Source organism: Balaenoptera acutorostrata, chromosome 13 (genome assembly GCF_949987535.1).
Source record: "Balaenoptera acutorostrata chromosome 13, mBalAcu1.1, whole genome shotgun sequence".
Classification (NCBI taxonomy): Eukaryota; Metazoa; Chordata; class Mammalia; order Artiodactyla; family Balaenopteridae; genus Balaenoptera; species Balaenoptera acutorostrata.
Window position 1 is genome coordinate 91,450,649 of NC_080076.1, and position 21,109 is coordinate 91,471,757.

General features: G+C 41.7%; 1 protein-coding gene across 1 annotated transcript in view; it reads left to right on the plus strand.

The window, feature by feature from the left end:
• Positions 1–3,439: 3,439 nt before the first annotated feature.
• Positions 3,440–21,109, plus strand: part of PIWIL1 (piwi like RNA-mediated gene silencing 1) — a 35,329-nt gene continuing 17,659 nt past the window's right edge. The window contains exons 1-13 of the mRNA XM_007189647.3: positions 3,440–3,517; positions 3,866–3,977; positions 10,339–10,464; positions 10,958–11,172; positions 11,551–11,672; positions 12,737–12,817; positions 13,467–13,664; positions 14,087–14,198; positions 17,903–18,029; positions 18,250–18,367; positions 18,884–18,998; positions 20,135–20,322; positions 20,690–20,762. Coding sequence (XP_007189709.2) covers positions 3,440–3,517; positions 3,866–3,977; positions 10,339–10,464; positions 10,958–11,172; positions 11,551–11,672; positions 12,737–12,817; positions 13,467–13,664; positions 14,087–14,198; positions 17,903–18,029; positions 18,250–18,367; positions 18,884–18,998; positions 20,135–20,322; positions 20,690–20,762 — 1,665 coding nt within the window. The remainder of the gene's footprint in view (positions 3,518–3,865; positions 3,978–10,338; positions 10,465–10,957; positions 11,173–11,550; positions 11,673–12,736; positions 12,818–13,466; positions 13,665–14,086; positions 14,199–17,902; positions 18,030–18,249; positions 18,368–18,883; positions 18,999–20,134; positions 20,323–20,689; positions 20,763–21,109) is intronic.

Below are 21,109 nucleotides of genomic sequence, written 5' to 3' on the forward strand. Positions count from 1 at the left end.
TGGGGGCAAAATTCAAATCTCATTTTCTTATTTGATAAATGAAATACCTTATCATTTTAAGGGGCCAGCCCAAAATTGAGTCCTTTTCTTTCTTTTTTTTTTTTTTTTAAACAGCAGGCACTCAAAACACACACTTGGTCACAATTTCACAGTTTACCGAGGGCGTGCTGAGTGCACAGACCTGCTCCACGAGCAGGAACGAACCGAGCACACCGCAATCCTCGTCCACACCTAGTCACAGATGCTCCAGGTACAACGGGAGGCTCGGGCAAGGCGTGGGCGGGGCCTGGCGAGGCAGGGGCGGAGCCTGGGCGGGGCTCATCTGGCCCTGCCTCTGCCGGTGCCCCACTGAAACCGCCATCCGCGCAGCAGCCAATCAGCGCGCAGCGCGGGCCGCCGCCCTCCTCGCCGTTAGCTGGGTTTCACGTGCATGGCAGTTTACCCCTTGAAGTCAGTGTCCATCCGCCCAGAGAAAGAGGACCCCGCCCCCTTCCGCCGGCTCCCGCGTCCCGCAATCGCCCACAGCGGACGGCGAGGTGAGAGCGGGCGGAGCGGCTCCGTGGTGCCGAGAGGCGCCGGGGTCCGTTTGGTCCGGCGTCGGGGCGCCAAGTCTCAAGTCCCGGCGCGGAGGGATCCGGCGTGAGATAACCGTTGGCAGCGCGGGGGTAACTGTTAGTGCTGCGAGGGCGTCGGCGAGGCTGAGGGTCCTGTGAGGGTGTCGCTGCGGACCGGTACCGGCACTGCGGTTCCTCTCGCGCTCCAGCCTGCGGGCCTGGTGAGGCCGCGGCCCTGCGGAGGGGCGTCTTCCACCGTGCGGTGCGGTCGCTCAGCCCATCGGCGGCCCGGACTGCGGTGGCCTCTGCCCTCCTCGGGCGTGGGTGGGGGCGGGGTGGCCGGGCGGGCTGGGGGGCAGCGGCGAGCGGCTGCGCTTTTGGGGTGGACGCTAGTGTCCTCGCCCCCGGGGTGGACGTCCACTTGACCCGGACGTCCTTTGAGCACCAGCTGGGTTTCTCACTTCCGGGTGATGGGGTAGCCTGTGGTCCAGCCTGGGCGATGCTGAGGTGGGGAGGGCGCAGCTGAGCCCCGCACCTGTGCAGCGGGCTGCGGCGTGGGGTGGTCCTGCCCGTCCCGGCTTTGATGCCGCGGGGAGCGTCCTCCGGGGTCCTCGGGCTCAGCGATCATCAGAAGCCCCTGCAGCCTGCTGAGCACGAGCTTCTGGCTCGGGGCGGGGCGTGGGACCCCCGTCGCGTTCGCGTTTGCATCACGTTCCAGGTGTTGCCCGGCGGGGATCACGCTTTGAGAACTGCTGCACTGGTTAAAAGATCCTCGCTCCTGGGGCGGCAGTTGAGCTCATTCCTCGGTTCCTCACACACACACCCCGAGTCACTGCTGGGTTGCCAGGCTCCGGGCTGAGGTGCGAGGGGCCGCACTGATGAGCCGCCAGGGGTGGAGGGGCTCTTGCAGTGTGTGTGTGTGTGTGTCGGGGGGGGTGACACTGATCACCCGTGCCGTGTGGCTGGTGTAATCCGCGTGCGCGCAGCTTGGCGGGAGAGGGTGGAAGAGCTGGTCCTTGAAGGACAAGCTGGATTCTTCCATGTCAGAGAGGAGGGTAAGGCGCTTCAGCAGAGGCTGTGCCCGGGGGGCAAAGGGAACCGTGCAGTTTATCATGGCTGCTGAGTGGAGGAAAGCCACGTTTGCCAGAGTCGAAGGCAGAGGCCTCCGACTTTGATTCTGTCCCCCAGGAAGGGACCGGCGTGTATGCCAGTGTGCCCGGCGTGTAAGCTACGTACGTACAGCCGTGGTCACGGTCTACACGGTACAAATACGGAATACTTGATCATGGCGTGAAAAATTCGCTCGAATGTGCTGGCGCCTCCGCAGGTCATACCGTGTAACCTTCTTGGGCAGTTGCTGACTCGGGTTGGTTTTTACAGCGCGGTGAGCTACTGTATTTTTAGTCCTTTAGAACATGCTGGGAAGTCAGAGAGGTCTCTGGAGAGACAAAGTGGAGGGTGTCGTTAGAGTTGTCTTTCTAGGAAGCTTGCCGTGGGACAGAAACTTCTAGAAGCTGAGAAAACTGAGACGAAAACGATATCCTGACTTCAAGCAGAGTGATCGCCACTGTAAATAATAATGTCATCATCTGCCCCTGTTTAGAACCTGCAGTAGTCTCGCCTTGAGTTGAGCGTCACATCCCAGCTCATTGCACTTCAGTCACACTGGGCATCTTTCCGATCTGCAGACGAGCCGAGCTCTCAACACCTAGTCCCGGGTTGTTCCCTCTTGTCCGAAGAGTAGAACCACCTACCTTCCAGTTCCTAGTCCTCCTGCCTCTCAGTGTAAATGTGAGCTTCCTCGCAGACAGACCTCTTCAGTATGTAAATTAGCTTCTGCTTTCCTCTTTGTAAGAACATGCTTCTTAGTTCCTCTGTTAGGCTTAAGAATTTGTAGTTTATCTGCCTTTTCCACCAGGGCTCACGTGGGTTGAATTCTCACGGTGTGCTGGGTATTTTGTAAGCCTTTGTGTGTGTTCTCATTGAGCCGCACAACTGACCTGTGTGGTCTAGGTTATTACAGCTGTTTTGCAAATAAAGGCATGAGTCTTGGGTTATGTGATTTGCTCAAGGTCACTTACATCAAGGAGTGGAGTTCAGACAGTCTGGCTCTGAGGTCTCTCCCGATGATGACCTGATGATACTGCTTTCTACCCTGTGGTTGGGGGTGACTGGGTGGGGAAGCTCTATGCATAGTACTGTCAATATATTTGGTGCCTGACCCAGATCCTGGCTCACATTAGGTACTCACTCATTGTACATGGTGTTGTTGAAGAAATGGAGAGAATTGTTCATCAGACGTGGTAGGAGCAGTACAGGAGTAGCTTAGAGACGAATGACTCAGTCAGTTTTCTTTAGAGACGAAGTGGGTGCCCCTCACCAAGAATGAAATTATGGGACATAAATGATGTGGTAGAAAAGATTAAGCTACACGCGGAATTGTGGGAAGATCCTGGAAGATATAGTAACGTATGTATAAGAATTGCATAAAGAGCCTGGCATAAAACTTGCCATTGGTGCCCTCTTTCATGGTAGGTTCCACATCCAGATGTGCAAGAAAGAACTAGTCACCAGCACCTTCAGTCTCTTAACAGTTTCATCCTCCTAAGTCCCTTTATAATAAATAATCCAACTGGAAAATGGAATAGTGTATTAGGTCTTCCACTTCAGGGCCCCCACCTAGCACAGGAGCACTTAAGTTTATCGAAGGTGGGGATATTGCCTTAGACTACATGTTAAGAGGTTAGAAAAGTATGTGATTACCCAGGAGCTTATTTTAGAATCTCAACCAAATCAGTTTAAAGGTAACGTTGCAAAAACACTCAAATATAACTGTGAACATTGAGTATTGTCTTCATGGTTATTTCCTCTCAAGAGAAAGAAGAATGACTGGGAGAGCCAGAGCGAGAGCGAGAGGAAGGGCTCGTGGTCAGGAGGCGATGCAGCACGTGGGCGCCGCTGCAGTGAGTGCTTTCCCCTTTCCTGACAGCGGAGAGCGTCTTAAAGCACAGCGTTGTTAAGCCTTCGTCAGCTTGCGCTGTCAGAAAGAAGTTTAAGGACCGTGTCCTGTGAAGGGACAGGGGCTGAACAAGGAAGCTGACGTTCTGGTCCTGTGGATATCGGAAGCTGGTGCTTGCCTTCAGTTGGCGACCCTTCTTGAAGAAATTTCTTTCTGAGGATACAATATTTGATTAGTAATTTAGATCCATTTTGCTTAAATGCCCTAGACTTGTTTGAGTAGTTATTGCCTCTGATATCTGTGAGCTTTTGACATAAAAAGCATGCTGTTCTTTATTTGCATGTAACTGCAGACCCAGCAGCCTGCTTACATTCAGCCTAGGCCTCAGCAGCGACCGGCCGAGGGGGAATTGGTTGGCCGTGGACCACAGAGAGGAACAGTAGGAGCGACAGCCCAGCCACAAGGTGAAGGGAGCGTGAAGAGGCTTCTTGTGTGTGTGTGTGTGTGTGTGTGTGTGCGCGCGTGCGCGCTTGCAGCATTAGGTGTGGATGGTGACCAAAGCTCTGCGTAAAGAAAAGGGACTCCCAGCAGTCCCTGAAAGTGTGGCAGCATCTCCCTCAATCTGCAGCCTGCCGCTGAGCACAGGGCCACAGGATTTCTTTTCTCCTTGGAAATGAACCCCGGCCTACCAGAGCCCCACACTTGCTATTACAAAGCAAATTCTTAACTGATTATAAATTTGCTTATTATGCATGAATCATTTTAGAACATTCTCTCATCTTTAGTGACTTCATCAAAGCTGTACCAACTTTTACATTTGTAACTTTGACTTAGAAAACATACTTTCACATGTGTTGTTTTGGTTCATCCTGTTTCTCAGATGCAAAAACTGAGGTCAAAGTTGTGACAGCCCGTAGAGTCAGAACACCGGTTCTGATTTCAAAACTCGTGCTTTTTCGCTGCATTGTTGCGAAAACTAATTAATTGGATGCTTGGTGTAAGATTCTTCTCCAGTTATTAAGTTTGGTTTTGGTATAGGAAAAGCAGACCCATGTATACATAGGGAGAATTAATATAGTCACATTGGCTTTTAAACCCTGGGATGGGCATGGGAAACGGGCAATAAAATAGTGTTGACGCAAAGGGAAGACTAGGAAACAAACCTGGTTCCTTGCTTTATGCCTTGCACTACATTTCCATATACTCCGAATATTTAGTCATAAGCAATGAAATCCATAAAATTAGGAGAAAACATGAGTGAATCTAAAATGAACTTGAAGTGGTGTGAATCAAGCTATGACAAATAACGTCAGTGTCAGCAGACAACCTGGAAACTTAAATGATGGAAGAGCTCATTTCTCTGATACACAGAGCAGTCTTATGAATCTGTGATATTAACAAGCTGCTGGCAAAGTGGACAAAGGAAAGGGCAAAGCATTGAAAAATACAAAGGCCAATAAAATGGTAAGCCTTATCATTAAGTTTAAATTAAACTGATTTTTTTAAACAGAATAAACAACTGTTTATTCTCCATTTTACTTTTTGCCAATGTTGGCAATTGTAAAACTGGAATTCGTGCTCCCTGTGGGATTGTACTAACTTTTGGATGGCATTTTGTAGTGTGTAGCAGCAGTACACTTTTATTAGCAGTTACATTCATGGTAGTGTACCCAGACACTGGAAACCCCTACCCAATAAGAAGTAAAACCCACTGTACTTTAACAACAGAGTACCATTTAGCCATTTTCAAGAATGTAAAAACTTGACTGAAATGAAAGCAACTTGTAAAACAGCTTTGTATTTTTAGTAAATACGTGTTATGTGTATGTATATATTTTCTGTATAGAAAATTTTGAGGAAAAATACATCAGTGGTTAATAGTGCTTCATTTGAAGAATCTATTAGAAGACAAGGGGCCTTTTATTTGTTGCTTTATGTATCTAATTACATCTGTTGCTTTTGTGGTACTACAGGATGTTTCAAACTTCAAAGTGCCTGATGACAATTCTTTTACGGGAATTAATCTCCTTAAATTTATACGATTTTATCCAGTCACTTTGTCTAGATGCCTCAGTTCTTTCTTTTTTAAATTACCCATTTAATCCAAAAAGTGAGCAGGGGGGTACAATCTGTTCTATTAGAATAAATATATCACAGTAAATTACAAATGTTTCTAATAATAGAAACTTGCATGAGTTTTAAATATACAAGCCAAGTGAGAATTCTGTATCCAGCATTATAGCAGGCTAGATATCCTCCAACTAAATACCTTTAATGTGCTAAATTTTAAAATATCTTTTTAAAATTCATCTGATCTGGCTAGAGAGTTGGAAAATCTTCAGAGGCCAGAAATGACAAGAATAAATCCCAAGTGGGAATCAAGTGATGAAACCAGTGACTCCAAAACTCACCTCCAGGTCACTTGCTTTTATTATTTTTCCCCAGTTTTATTGAGGAAATAATTGACATATATCACTGTCTAAGTTTAAGGCATACAGCATGATGGTTTGATTTACATGTATTGTGAAATGATTACCACATTAGGTTCTCCTAACACCCATCTTCTGATAAAGATACCATCAAAAGAAAAGAGGAAAAAAATTTTCTCCTTGTATGAGAACTCTTCGGATTCACTCCCATAATAAGTTTCCTGTATATCATTACAGCAGTGTTAGCTATAGTCATCATGTTGTGTATTATATCTCTAGTACTTATTTATCTTATGACTGCAAGTTTGTACTTTCAGACGCTTTCCTCCAATTCTCCCTTCCCTACCCTCTGCCTCTGGTAACAAGTCTGATCTCTGTTTCTGTGAGTTTGGTTTTGGGGTTGGTTTTTTCTGTTTGTTTTTAGATTCCACATGTAAGCGAGATCATACAGTAATTTGTCTTTCTCTGTCTGACTGATTTCACTTAGGATAATGCCCTCAGGGCCCATCCATGTTGTCACAAGTGGTCGGGTTTCCTGTTTTTATTATTTCCTGAATAATAATCCATTATATATATGCACCACAAACTCTTTAATCCATTCATCCATCAATGGACAACTGAAGTTGTTTCCATGTCCTGGCTATTGTCAGTAATGCTGCTGCCAACATGGGGGTGCAGATATCTTTTTGAGTGAGTATTTTCATTTCCTTTGGATATATTTCCAGAAGTGGGATTGCTGGATCATATGGTGGTCCTATTTTTAATTTTTTAAGGAGCCTTCATACTCTTTTCCATAGTGGCTGCACCAATTTAAAATTCCGCCAGCAGTGCACGGGGATTCTCTTTTTTCCTCATCCATGCCAGCATATGTTACCGTTATCCTTTTGATGATGGCCATTCTAAACAGGTGTGAGGTGATAGCTCATTGTGGATTTAATTTGTATTTCCCTAATGACTAGTGATGTTGAGCATCTTTTCATGTACCTATTAGTCTTTCATATATTTTCTTTGGAGAAATGTCTGTTCAGGTCTTTTGCCTGTTTTTTAAATTGGCTTATTTGGTTTTTTGCTATTGAGTTGTATGAGTTCTTCATATATTTTGGATATTAACCCCTTATCATATGTAAAGTTTGCAAATATTTTTCCCATTCTGTAGGTTGTATTTTCACCTTGTTGATGGTTTCTTTTGCTGTCCAGAAGTTTTTTATAGTCCCACCTGTTTATTTTCTATTTTGTTGCTTGTGCTTTAGGTGTCATATCTTAAAAAAAAAAAAAAAAAAAAAATCATTACCAAGATCCCGTGTCAAGGAGCTTTTTGTTTTGTTTGTTTTATTTTGTTCTAGGAGTTTAGTGGTTTCAGGTCTTACATTTAAGTCTTTAATCTATTTCAAGTTAATTTTTGTAAGTGGTGTAAGATAGGGGTCCAGTTTCACTCTTTTACATATGAATATCCAATTATCCCAGCACCATTTATTGAAGAGACTGTCTTTTTTTTTTTTTAACATCTTTATTGGAGTATAATTGCTTTACAGTGTTGTGTTAGTTTCTGCTGTGCAACAAAGTGAATCAGCTATACATATACATATATCCCCATATCCCCTCCCTCTTGCGTCTCCCTCCCTCACGCCAGTCAGAATGATCATCATCAAAAAATCTACAAACAGTAAATGCTGGAGAGGGTGAGGAGAAAAGGGAGCCCTCTTGCACTGTTGGTGGGAATGTAAATTGATAACAGCCACTATGGAGAACAGTATGGAGGTTCCTTAAAAAACTAAAAATAGAACTACCATATGACCCAGCAATCCCACTACTGGGCATATACCCAGAGAAAACCGTAATTCAAAGAGACTGTCTTTTTTTCCATTGAATATTATTGGTTCCTTTGTCAGATATGAGTTGACTATGTATTCTTGGGTTTATTTCCAGGCTCTTGATTCTGTTCCATTGGTCTGTGTGTCTGTTTTTGTGCCGGTATCATACTATTTTGATTACTGCACCTTTATAGTATAGCTTGAAATCAGGAAGTGTGATGCCTTTTGCTTTGTTCTTGACAGTTCTTTTGAAACTTAGAATATTTGACATGTGCAGCTGTGTTCAACAGAGCAAAATTTCATTGAATTAAAACTCTGGGCAAAAAGATGCGCTGAAGCTGTTTCTTAAAAAACATATCCTTATTATTGCAGCATTAAAATGCAAATAAAATTTCTGGAAATACTTAAATCTAAACATTCTTTGTATCCATCTTCACTAATACTTTTTTAACAGTTCTTATGAATTTAAATTTATTTCTGTGAAACTCAGTTCCCTACTTATGAAAAGGTATATGTTGTACCTTTATAGATGAGGGCCACTGTGAGCATCAAATGATACTCAGGATCACAAATGCAAGGCCTGGTTTTACCACCTTTCACGGGTCTTGTACGTGTTATATCTGAGAAGTGCTTCTCACAGTAAATGTTCAAGGATCTACTGTGTATTAGAAATTAAAATGACGACCTTAACAGATTTATCGTTAATGAGCCCTTGTTTAAGACCTCGATTTTTCACTCTGTGAAGGGAGATAGGGTTCCATTGCAGGACTCTTAAATAGAACAGCAGCATGATCGATTGGATTCGTGTTTTTAATAAAGCACTCTGGCAGCTGCGTGGAAGGGGAATTAGCAAGGTTTCCAGTTGTATCCATTTTGAAATGTGTCATCTTTCTAGACTGACAGTTAATCAAGTTTTGACTAAAATATTAATAATAGCGGTGCTATATGTAGAGAGGGGAGCAAACTTCATCATTGTTTATATTCAGAAACTTGCAATCAGGTTTTCACATCCAGAACTGATATTTTTTTAAGAGAAACTCAAAAATTTTTCAGGGAAAAATTCCGAACAAACCTTTATGACCTGTTGTTGCTATCAGGTTAGATTCAGTATACCTGACCTTTGTTAATGTAATTAAACCATGGATACCTTAGGCTGAAAGACTTTGGGATAAAAAGTTCACCAAGGGAGACAAATATAAACAGTTACATATTAAAAGACTTTTAAAATAGAGCCCCTGAAAATCATGAGGCAGGCACAAGAACCAACATATTTAGCAGTACCTTTAAAGCACCTTATAAATGAAGTTCTCATTTAAAACTTACTCCATCCTGTAAAATTTATTACAATCAATTTTTCAGGTGAAGAAATTGAAGCTCACATTAAAATAACTGATATGTTTTGTTTAAGCTGTGTTACTTCTCCTCCAGAAGCTGGCCCTTCTGGGCTAGTTCTGGCATTTGTGGTCAGAAGAGAACTGGGCTCTCATCCTTTCGTTCTCTCCTCCCAAGTCCATGACCTCTATCATTAAGACTTACGTTTTGTTCGGAATGTCTGCTTGAGCTCCCTCCTGCCATCACATCCAGATTCCAGGCAACATTGGCAGCTAGGGGCATGGACAACAGAAAAGCCAGCTATTGACTCCCCTATGGTGCTTTCCCAGACATTTCATCCAGTAATTTCTGCATAAGTCTCTTAGGCCCTCTTTACCTGCAAGGAAGGTGGAAATTCTAGTCTTCTAGCTGTATTACTCCCAAAATAAACTTTTAAAAGAAGAATGAAAGATTGGTTATTGGGTAGTCAGTAGTCTCTGCTACACAAGATAACATGCCTATTAACTGAAAGCTAGATCTTAACACTTGACTACAAAGCCCATGTTCATTCTTTGGCCCACGTCATACTATTGATATGAGATACTTCATAATATATTTCATGCAAATTAAAGGACTTAATGATTTAGCATATTTTAGCCACAGCTTTTGCAAGTAAGCATGAACTGATAGCTAACCTATCCCAGTAGATGTGTATCATGGCCACGGGATACACACAGGCCCATCCCATCTGTTCTGCTGGCTCGTAAGGGAAATTAGTGAGGAAATTACATTTTAGACTTAACGTTTTCTAATTCAGGTTGCACATTTAAATCATATGAACTACCAATTCCTACAGCTATAATTACATCATAAAAATTGTGGAAAATACTGATATTAAGGCCCACAGGTGGTTATCAGACCTAGAGACAGAAAAATAATTACCCAGTCAATAAGCATGTGCTCCTAAGTTCTTGAATCACTCCAGTTGTCTTGATCTTGTAAAGGTATATATGTCTTGTGAGGGAGCTGAGTTTGCCTAGGGCAGTGACAAGAAGGGCTTCACAGAAGAGGTTATGGCTGAGAAGTTGTTCTCTCCTTTGGCTGGCAGTTACCTGAAACATTCTGATGGGATTGTTACACACTACCTTTAGCACCTCAGGAGCCTTTGGGTTTCATGTAGTAGAGTACTTTGGGAATCGTCATTCTTTATTTCATGCTGCGTATTACTTAGATGTCATTTTTTTCTTTTCCTTTTTTTTTTTTTTTTTTTTAAGAACTCCAGATATCTGCTGGATTTCAGGAGTTATCATTAGCAGACAGAGGAGGCCGTCGTAGAGACTTTCATGATCTCGGTGTGAATACAAGACAGAACCTAGATCATGTGAAAGAATCAAAAACAGGTAGGTTAATTCTTAAGAGTACAGTTTTCAAGTACACAGGACAGTGAATTGAAGCACTTTAATTTCGGTATTTATTTGTACGGTGCATTACTAGGGTGAAGGAGCACATTTGGTCAAGGATTTTGCATGGATGGCTTTTCCAGTTTCCTCTCTCCCTTTTGGTTTTGACATAGGTTATAGATGTCATTAGCTGCACTGAAATGTTGTTTTATTACATAGACCACTTTTTTCTTTTAAAGCTTTTTGCTGTAAAGAGATTTCATTGGTTTGGTTATAAATTACTCAGCCTAGGGAGGATTTATTTCTAAATGGATGCTTGTAGTAATTTACCTAAGTAGAATAGTCTCCAGAGTCAGATGTCTGAGAACTTTTGTGTTGTCTGCTGCTTTTAACCCCTTGTTTACAGAACTGTGTCTGCCTTGTCATGGCAGTGAAGATTTCAAGGAAGAGTAAACTTGATATTTCATTAATTGAATGTGACTTACTTTTACAGGTTCCTCAGGTATTATAGTAAGGCTAAGCACTAACCATTTTCGATTGACGTCCCGTCCCCAGTGGGCCTTATATCAGTATCACGTTGACTATAGCCCATCAATGGAAGCCAGAAGACTCCGCTCAGCTCTTCTGTTTCAACATGAAGATTTAATCGGAAGGTGTCACGCTTTTGATGGAACAATATTATTTTTACCTAAAAGACTACAGCACAAGGTTATTTCAGTTGTCGGGCTGGGGAGAGGGAGATGGGAGTTCTACCTCAAAGCTAAACTGCCACAGTCTGGGGTAGCTTTAGAGAAACCCCAGTGGTCTCCTGTCTGTTAGGACTTGTAATACACCCATGGGTGCATTTGGCATTATTATACCATTCTCAGATCCACCTGAGTGACTTAATGATTACAATCAAATAATAATAAGGCGCTTAATCACTCTTTTCTCATACCCATTCTGTTACTCTTTTCTCATAGTCATTCTTTTTTTTTAATTTAAAACTTTTCCATACTTTTCATTGTTGCCTTATTCAACAGGCTTATGTGATTGGCCCTATTTTAACAAAATTAAAAGTTTGGTTTTCCACCACTCTGGCTTCAGGTTACTGAAGTTTTTAGTCAGACCCGAAATGGAGAGCATGTGAAGATAACAATCACCTTGACAAATGAACTCCCACCTACATCACCAACTTGTCTGCAGTTTTATAATATTATTTTCAGGAGGTATGTTGGTATTTTTTAACATTTTATTAAGAAATTTTAAACATAATCAGAAGTTGAAAGATATGTACAATAAGTACCTGTATACTTAGTGCCTAGATTTTACAATGGTTGGTTAGGATCATTGGGTTACCCTGAGTTTTAATCGTTTTTAGGTGTGGTGTACTGGCATAAATCTCGTTTATTTGCTTTAATCAAGCGTCATGTCTTTCACTTCCCCATTTGTGTTGAGATTAGATCTTTCAAATCCCATTTGAGCTTATGTTAAGAGCACACATCCTCTCAGCACTTTAACTTTATATTCCTTCTCTCCCACAGGGGGTGCCAATTCAGAAAGCAGGACAGGGTTTAGGTCTGTTCAGATTTACTTCTTCCGTCGTAGGACACGTACAGTGCGTGCTCCATGATTGGCTTCCAGTGTGGGTGCTGTGTTTTCCAAACCCAAAGTTGTTGGACACAAGTTCTGTGAAGGCCCCCCGCCCCTGCCATCCCCCTGCTGAGTGGGAAGCAATCTGGATGAGCCTGAGCTTGGCATGAGCATAGTGAGACGTAATTCTTGGATTTGTAATTTACCTAAGTTGCTCATGAGATAACCTGTCACTGACTCATTTCGGTGGTTACTTGTCTGAATTAATGTAATGGAAGATTTATTTTTCTGTAAATGATGGGTTGGCAAACTTTTTTTTTGCAAAGGACCAGATAGTAAACATGTTAGGTTTTGCAGGCCATGTGGTCTGTGTCTCAACTATTCAACTCTGCTGTTGAAGCACAGAAACAGTCATAGGACATATATGATCATGGCTGTGTTCCAATAAAGCTTTACTGATGGACACTGAAATTTGAGTTTCACATAATTCATGCATCATTAATCTTTTGATTTTTTTCCAGACCTTTAAAAAATATAAAAAGAAAAAATAGCTCCTAGGCCAACCGGCAGGTAGGCTGGCTGTGGCCCCCGTGTGAGCCATAGTTTGCCAACTGCTGCTCTGAACAACACGCCACTGTGATTGTAGTGTTAGAGATACTTAGCGATATTCATTTCTCTGTTCTGACCTTTCCAATTCTAGGCTTTTAAAGATCATGAATTTGCAGCAGATTGGACGGAATTATTATAACCCAAGTGACCCAATTGATATTCCAAATCATAGGTTTGTATGAAGTGGAAAGTCTCTGTTCCTTAGGTTTAATCACAGACTTTGATAGCGATGCTCTGTTTTGAAATGATCAGATTTACTGTGGCTGCTAGTGGTACCCATCACATCAAGTGAGCCTTTACCCGGCGTCAACGATAAAGGAGGCATCCCAGAATATTTGGATTTAAAAAATCATGTGGTATTTACTTGTCATGGGGGAAAAGCATAAAGAGTTGTCCAACACAAAGTTTGTATTTGCTCTTAGGTAACAAAATTCATCAGCTAGTGACGATTGCTTCAAAAGTTACTGCAGTGTATCAGGATTGCAGCTCAAGTGGTTTAGGTTTATTATAATAAACGTAGATGCTTTCAATTAGGTTTTTCAAGTCTTAGATCAATATAAATAATAAAATTTAATAAAGTTAGTGTACTAAATTTAAAATGGAACTTATAAAGTTATTATATTATTATAAACATTCACTGTTGAAGATCTTAAAAAGATCAGTCTTTATCTGGAACCCTGTAAAACCTGAAGCTAAGTAAATGTACTCAAAGACTTGTACTGTTGACCCAGTTAATAAATGTAAAAACCATAACTTGATACATACAAAACATGTTTGGATATTCATAGAGGTTACTTCATGGCATTCATTGTCTTTGACAGGTTGGTGATTTGGCCTGGCTTCACTACTTCTATTCTTCAGTATGAAAATAACATCATGCTTTGCACTGATGTCAGTCATAAAGTCCTTCGAAATGAAACTGTTTTAGATTTCATGTTCAACTTGTTTCATCAAACTGAAGAACATAAATTTCAAGAACAAGTTTCTAAAGAGCTGATAGGTTTAATTGTTCTCACCAAGTAAGGCTTTTAATAACGCAAAATAATTTTACAAGTCTGAAGATATTGCGGCCTTCTAGTCCTGTAATGTTAGATGGAGAGAAAGTAGGGTTTAAAGTTGAGAGGTGGGAATAACACAAATATAACCTTTCTCAAGAACAAAAGTTTTGGGGGAATATACTCATCTTAAAAGGAGAAATAGCCAATGATGTCTATTCTTTTTAGTTTTAATTTTATTTTCTAATAGTTTAGTTAACTTCCCCATCCGTCTAGTGTATAGCATGGTCTTTAAGAAATTGTTTTCCCTTTATCTTTCCATAATATTGTCTGTTACCAAATGATTTGAAATTTTATTTTTTAGAGAGTACATAGTGTCTAGCCTCTCTTTTTGATAACATTTCTACATATTTTAATCAAATACCAATAAAATCTCCACTCCACAGGTATAACAATAAAACATACAGAGTGGATGATATTGACTGGGACCAGAATCCAAAGAGTACCTTTAAGAAAGCAGATGGCTCTGAAGTCAGCTTCTTAGAGTACTACAGGAAGGTGAGATGCTAATGTGGATTTTTATCTTTGTAATGGGAAGTACTTAGACCTTAGGAGGAATCTGAAACACCTTCAGTAGAATTTCTGACAGGTGTACGTACGGAACAAGTTGCTTTTGAAGCTGTCGATAAATGTGTTTATTAAGGCAGTCACAGCATAGTTAGCTCGTTAGCAAAGGAGCTGTGCCCTGTCCTGGTCCCTTTCCTGCGGTAGAATACAAGGTTACAGTTGAACCTCAGCATGTGGAGGACAAGTAGGAAAACAGTACAAGTTAACCGTTTAGCATGCTGTCTCTTATTCTGTAGCCAGCACTTTTTTTAAACTTCATCTGGCAGCGTGGGCTAAAGATCTTTGAACCCTTAGCATCCGTTGTGATAAATCTTCAAATGGGTCAACTCTTACTTTTGTTTTACATGCTGACAGAGTGAGACAGACTTGTCTCATGTGGGCTAGATCAGGTTATTGGGTGGCCCCCAGCCCCAGTTTTATAAAGATGATTCCAGCTGTCGGCACAGCGGTCACTAAACTGACAAAGACACGAGAGACAAATAGCAAGAAAGAGCAGCCACTGACTAGAAGAGAATAAAATGTTTCTCCAGGAAGGCATCGGAGCATTGCTGTAGTGTTCAGAGATAAGCAGATCTGCCCCTGTATCCTTAGAAGGTCACATCCCATTTGATGTGCTCTGTTAAAAGTGCAGGAAAAGTATTTAAAGAAAACACATTAATTAAAATCTTAAAACCTGTCTTTGAAGTGCTAAAATTTATTTCATTTTTTTCCTACTTTCTCTAGATTATTGCCTTTTTCTAAAAAGTGGAGTAAATGAACTATTATGTGTTTATATTTTGTGTCAAAAGTATACATCCGACTAGTGACCTTTGAAATGTCTTTTTCCTGAATATCTACTGTTGCCTGATCTTCAGCTGCTCTGCTGTGAGTGAGAAGATCAGATACCACTCTGGAGGGAAACGATTCTCTGAGAAGTCCCATTAAGAACTGGTCTTATTCTGGGCAAAATGAAAACAGGCCAAGGGTCATTTCAGCTTGATTTCCCTACTGCTGTTTTCCACCTCTGAAAACTCCTTGAGGACTCCAGCCATGTTTAACCTAGATTCTTCTGGGTGTCAGAGGTTACCATGAGAAATGAGTTTTGGCGTTTTTCTGTAGTTCATGTTAATAATCACGACCAGAGATGGGGATAATTGGTATATACCAACAGCAAATATAAAGAGGACACAGTTGAAAGTTTGATTTAAACCTGAAGCGAAGTTAGGGAAGATTCTCCCCTCCTCTGACCAGTATTGAATCTTACATGCCTGCTTATTCTTCCTTAAGGGACCTTCTAAATGCTGGCGTACTTAAAGGTTCTGCCTCAGGTCCCTAGTTACTGTATATTTATACTCTCCAGGTGATCTCCAGTCTATGCTAAGACTTCACACATGATGTGTTAACAATTCTCAGGTTTCTAGCTCTAGCCCTAGGCATGTCTAAACCTACTTGTTCTGAATATTTGGATGTCTCAGAGATGCCTTAGCTGTGACCAACACTGAACATGTGATATCCCCCTAACCTGGCCCCTGTGCGGTGCTCTTCACCGGAGCAGGGAACACCGCTTCCACCAAGTCAGGAATTTTATAGTTTATATACGCCCTAGTGCCTAAGTACGCACTCAGGTATTTGTGCGAACAGGTGAATGATGGATAATTCAAACCTCAGATCACCATGCTTTGTATAACTTACCTTGTGTAACTAATTGTCAGATCCTATCACCTGCCTTGCTTATCTGAAACACCTTCATCTTTCTCCATTTCTAAGTGACCGCCACCCCTGTCTAGGCCCCATTTCTCTCTCTCACTCAGCTGGTCTCTGAGTTTTCATTTCTTAGGTTTCTGATCCCTTTCCAAACTCATACACGTCTGATGTGACTCTTTCTACCCAAAGTAATTCAGTGGCTTCCCCTTGCTCCTGTGTCTTGTTAATAAGCACGTTTTTCCTTAGCCGGTGAAACCCTGAGTGATGCAGCCGCTGTGTGTCCTCATCTTGTCACTTGCCCGGCCGTCTTATCCAACCCCGGGGTTCCCTCTGCCTGACAGCGCGCGCTCTGCATGCTTGACTCGTGCTCTCAGGCTGACATCTCAGCTTAGGTTGCTTCTTCAGGGAAGATTTCTGTCACAACCAGGGATAAAGGTGTCTAGTAGATCGAATTAATCAAAAGGGGTGGGCTTGAAATATTTGAAAGAATCAAGGTATTCTTAGAACTTCCTAGCAGAAATGGAGTTTTAGTAATAAGTGATGGCTTCGTTCTTGTATATTGAAGATAATATCTGGGAAACACTCAGTGGGAGAGAAGGGCCTTTGGAAGGGAAGATCATGGTCAATCACTTTTAAAAAGAAAAGGTTTAACAGTAGTATGGAACAGAAATGAAAGTGCTAGTTTTTCATATGCAGGGGAAAATGTTAAAAGAACTGGCAGGAAATCCCACAGCTCTGTAATTAAGAACTGTGCATTGAAGGCCCTTTGGTGACACAGAATAGGAACACTTCTGAAGTTACTACCACGTTTCTAGCTGTGTGTGTACCCGAGTAAATGACGTGTAAGCAGGGTGACTGTTAATAGACCCGCAATAAAGTAGTGTGATAAATAAGTAGTATAGATAAATAGAGCAGAGGTCAGATGTGCATGTTCTACTTGGAATTTTCTTGTCTGAAATGAAAGCTTTTCCGTGGGTGGTTGGTAAAGAGTTGAATGTAGGACAAAGTCAGTGACAGGCTAGAAGTCATGGTCTCTTAATTCATGATGATAGATGGCCAGGACCTTGACTGTACGATAGGAAGAAGGAACGGGCAGGTACCATAGTCTCCTGAGAGGCCAAGACTCAGGAAATGGCCACGACGGTATTACTACCTTGTCTGCTTAGTGGAGATGTGATTGTTTTAAAGATAAAAAGTTAGAACTGAATTAACCAGGTTAGTAAAAGATGGTGGGAGAGGATACAAGAGATGATGGAAAGAGGGTCTCTAAGACACAGGGCCAGAAGCTCTAGGGAAGACAACTTGAGAGAAGTCTGCACGGTCTCGAACTGCAGAGCTGAGCTGGAGGCCAGAGAGCCGTCTCGCACGTTCGTCAGATACTAAGCGTCAACATGTTTGGTCTCTTTACGGGTTGTAAACACTTACCCTAGATAGTGATTACATGTGGGGAATCTTAATACCACTAAATGGAAGTTCAGCTTCAAAGCAGAAACGTTCCCTGATTAAAAATGTCCCCTAGTGTGCAAGCCTCCTCCCTGGCACCGTTTATTCTCACAGTGCGACGACTTTCACAAGCTAGTCCTCACTATAATAAGAGTAGTTTTAGGGGAATTGCACTGTGGTGAAGACTTGGAGTTACACAGACTACTGTTTCTAAACCAAGAGGGCAAAAAATGAAGTAAATAGAACTGTGACTGCAAGTCACAACTTAGAGCCTTACTGACCTTGACCGTCTGCGTTTTTAGGAGAAAAGATGAGGTGCTCAGCAGAGCATATGAATCCCAACCTGGGTAGTAGGATTAAAAGGACAGTTTTTATACTTGGAAACTGATACTAGCCGTGCTGTGGGCATCAGTTCTTAATGTTAAAGAGAAACTTTTATTGTCCATTACAAAATGACATGTGACTGAAGGCATTCACTGTGAACAGGGATACTTTCTTCCCTTGAATAGCAATATAACCAAGAAATCACCGACTTGAAACAACCAGTTCTGGTCAGTCAGCCGAAGAGAAGGAGAGGCCCTGGAGGCACGTTACCAGGCCCTGCGATGCTGATCCCCGAGCTCTGCTACCTCACAGGTACCGCTGACTTTTCTTCACTGGCATGAAACCACGGAGCTCGTTTCCCCGTCTGTTCTAGAAGTCACTAAACATTCCTTCACACCCTCCATCCCCTCAAAAGCCCTTAAAGCTGCTTTGTCTCCTCGGAATTCTTTCACTCACCACCACCCGACACTCCAGATACTTAGACACGATTCTTGTTTCTTTAACCGTATCCCTTTAAACGTTTTGTTTAAAGGTCTAACTGATAAAATGCGGAATGATTTTAATGTGATGAAAGACTTGGCTGTTCATACAAGACTAACTCCAGAACAAAGGCAGCGTGAAGTAGGAAGACTGATTGATTACATTCATAAGTAAGTCATCTATGCTTCACTGGGGTATGGTTTCAGTTCTTTATTTTACGTGGGTTTGGAGGAGTGACAGAAGGGAATTTTGTTTCGCTTTGTATTTGCAGTATTCAGGGTGGGTTCTTCATGTTTCTAAGTGACGCTGCTGTTTGTCAGGGAATAATTAAGTTAAACCTTGTAGCCTGTGGTATTTCTAATTCTTCTGTTAGAAAAAGAATAGAATAGAAAGCAAAAGTGTTTGGGAGAAGTCTATTTTTTTCTCTTTGTTATACCACTGTGTTTACTTTGAGGAGGAGATAGTTTGGGCATCAGGAATTTTAAATGAAAGGATATCATGAAGGGAAACATGGCTGTGATGAGAGAAAAAGAGATTGTACGTCTGGGTTTCCTGGCATTCTCGGTAGGCTTTTAGTCCTGAGAGAAACCTGTTGTAGGTTGCAGTGGGTCTCTCTTTGCATGTGTGCACTAGTTCTTGTTCCGTTTCTTTACGTTTAGCGGTATGTAAATATGTTAAATTTACAGAGACGATAACGTGCAGAGGGAGCTTCGAGACTGGGGTCTGAGCTTTGACTCCAACTTACTGTCCTTCTCAGGAAGAATCTTGCAAGCAGAAAAGATCCATCAAGGTGGAAGAACAGTAAGGCAGTTCTTAAAGTTGTCCGTCCAATCAGATTTGGGTTAGACTCACAGTAGAGCAAGCAGGGATACATGCCCTAGTTCCACGCCAGGCCAGTCCTCTCCTCCCCGAGCACCTCCACTGTCGACTGATGTGAGCACAGAGGAGGCGAAGCCTGCAGCTTGGTCCTCAGACCGTCCGTGAGACTTAGCTAAAAGGTGGCTTAATTTTTTAAAATAAGCTAAATTACTTAAATTAAGGTATAGTAGAAGTCTAAGTATCTGAATGGGTTGATATTTCATCTGCCACTAAAGTGATCTTTTACAGGGAAAGCTCCCAATTTATTTGGCTTGATTTTTGCGTGGACCACTTGTTTGTTAGGGATCTATATTAAATATTGTGATGTCTTTTATATTTTATCTTCAGAAAAGGAAAGCAAGTATTCAAAAAATATGCTTCTGTGTAACTGAAGCACTACAAGTACCAAAATTTTAAAAATCCTTTTGTAAAAAGCTGTGCTCTTCTGTCTTCTAAATGTTCTATGAATAACAACCTAATCATGTAGCTTAATACTTTAATTGCAATTGTTTTTATTACCCTTTGTAGTTAATATATATTCGTGTATAAGGGTTGTTGCGGAGGTGGGTAGGGCATGTAAAAAGCACTGGGTTTTTTCCTCTATGGTAAATATTTCTAGGGTCACTGTGCTTTGAGTCTGTTAGCTTTCTGCCTTGCTGTCAGATGTTTTCACAGCTTGCTTTCAGTATCTGACACCTCAGTCATAAAGTTGCTTAACTTATAAGGGCTTATTGTTTTATATCTTTATCATGAGGGAAATAACACTTATCCTTGTAAGAGTTTAGAAAGATTAAGAAGACTGCAGCTTGAGATACTTAGAGTAGCTGGTGCAGGCAGGTAGGCACTTGAGTGGCAGCTGTTAATATGAATGTATTTTAGATAAAATTGACATAACCCTTTGGATACATTTTTGTATCTTTTTTCCCCTCACTAAGGGCATTTCGTCTGTCACTGCAGTTCAAATTTAAGAGTGGTACTCTGAGGTTTAGAATATGCCATGGTAGAATTATTGAAGACTTTCTGGCTTTATCACTGAGAACTTACAATGGAATTTACAGTGTCTCTGAACTTTCTTCTAGTTTGATTACAGTCCACAGTTTGCAGATTGGTCAAAGGAAACAAGAGGTGCACCATTAATTAGTGTAAAGCCACTAGATAACTGGCTATTGATCTATACTCGAAGAAATTATGAAGCAGCCAATTCGTTGATACAAAATCTATTTAAAGTTACACCAGCCATGGGCATACAAATGAAAAAAGCAATAATGTAAGTTTATCAAGTCATTTCTGCTCTGAAAATTGATTAGCGGTCATTTGGAGGGTGTGGGAACTCAAGCTGTTAATGAAACTATCAAAAACATTAGATGATCTGAAAGATGCGATACAGTTCCCTGTAAGGCGGATGCAGAAATGTAGTTGAGTCACTAAGGATGGGTGGGAGGACAAACAGGACAAACTCAGACTAGTGCTGTTGTGTGTTAGAAACAGGCTTTTGACCACACGGCTGCTCCTGGTGTTGTATTTCATGTTTTATACGGAAGTGTTTTGTGTGTCATAATCTATAGGAACCTTTCACCACACAGTACAGTTGTTGTTCCTTTTTCTGAATGTTGGATTACGTATTTCCGTTCTAGGATTGAAGTGGATGATAGAACTGAAGCGTATTTAAGAGTCTTACAGCAGAAGGTCACGTCAGATACCCAGATAGTAAGTAGCTACTTGATGTGGAGGCAGTTGACCTGGAATCAGTTGTTGTAAATCTTAGAACTTGAGTCCATTGTTGTAAATGTGATAATTAGGTTCCCAGACCGGTCATGACATACGTACTTGACCTACCTAAGATAGCTGAGTCAATGCGGCTTTACGTGTGCGCCTAGGAGCTGCTTGTTGTGCCCTGTGAACAAGGGGTGGAGAACAGCAAAGCCATCTTAAATTTTCCCGGACTCAGACGCTTTAATTATTCTAGAAAATCGGGGGGGAGAAAAGGCACAAGAGTGAAAAACAGTAACCAGCTGTTCAGCACACACGGTATAGTTAGGGTATCTGTAGTTACA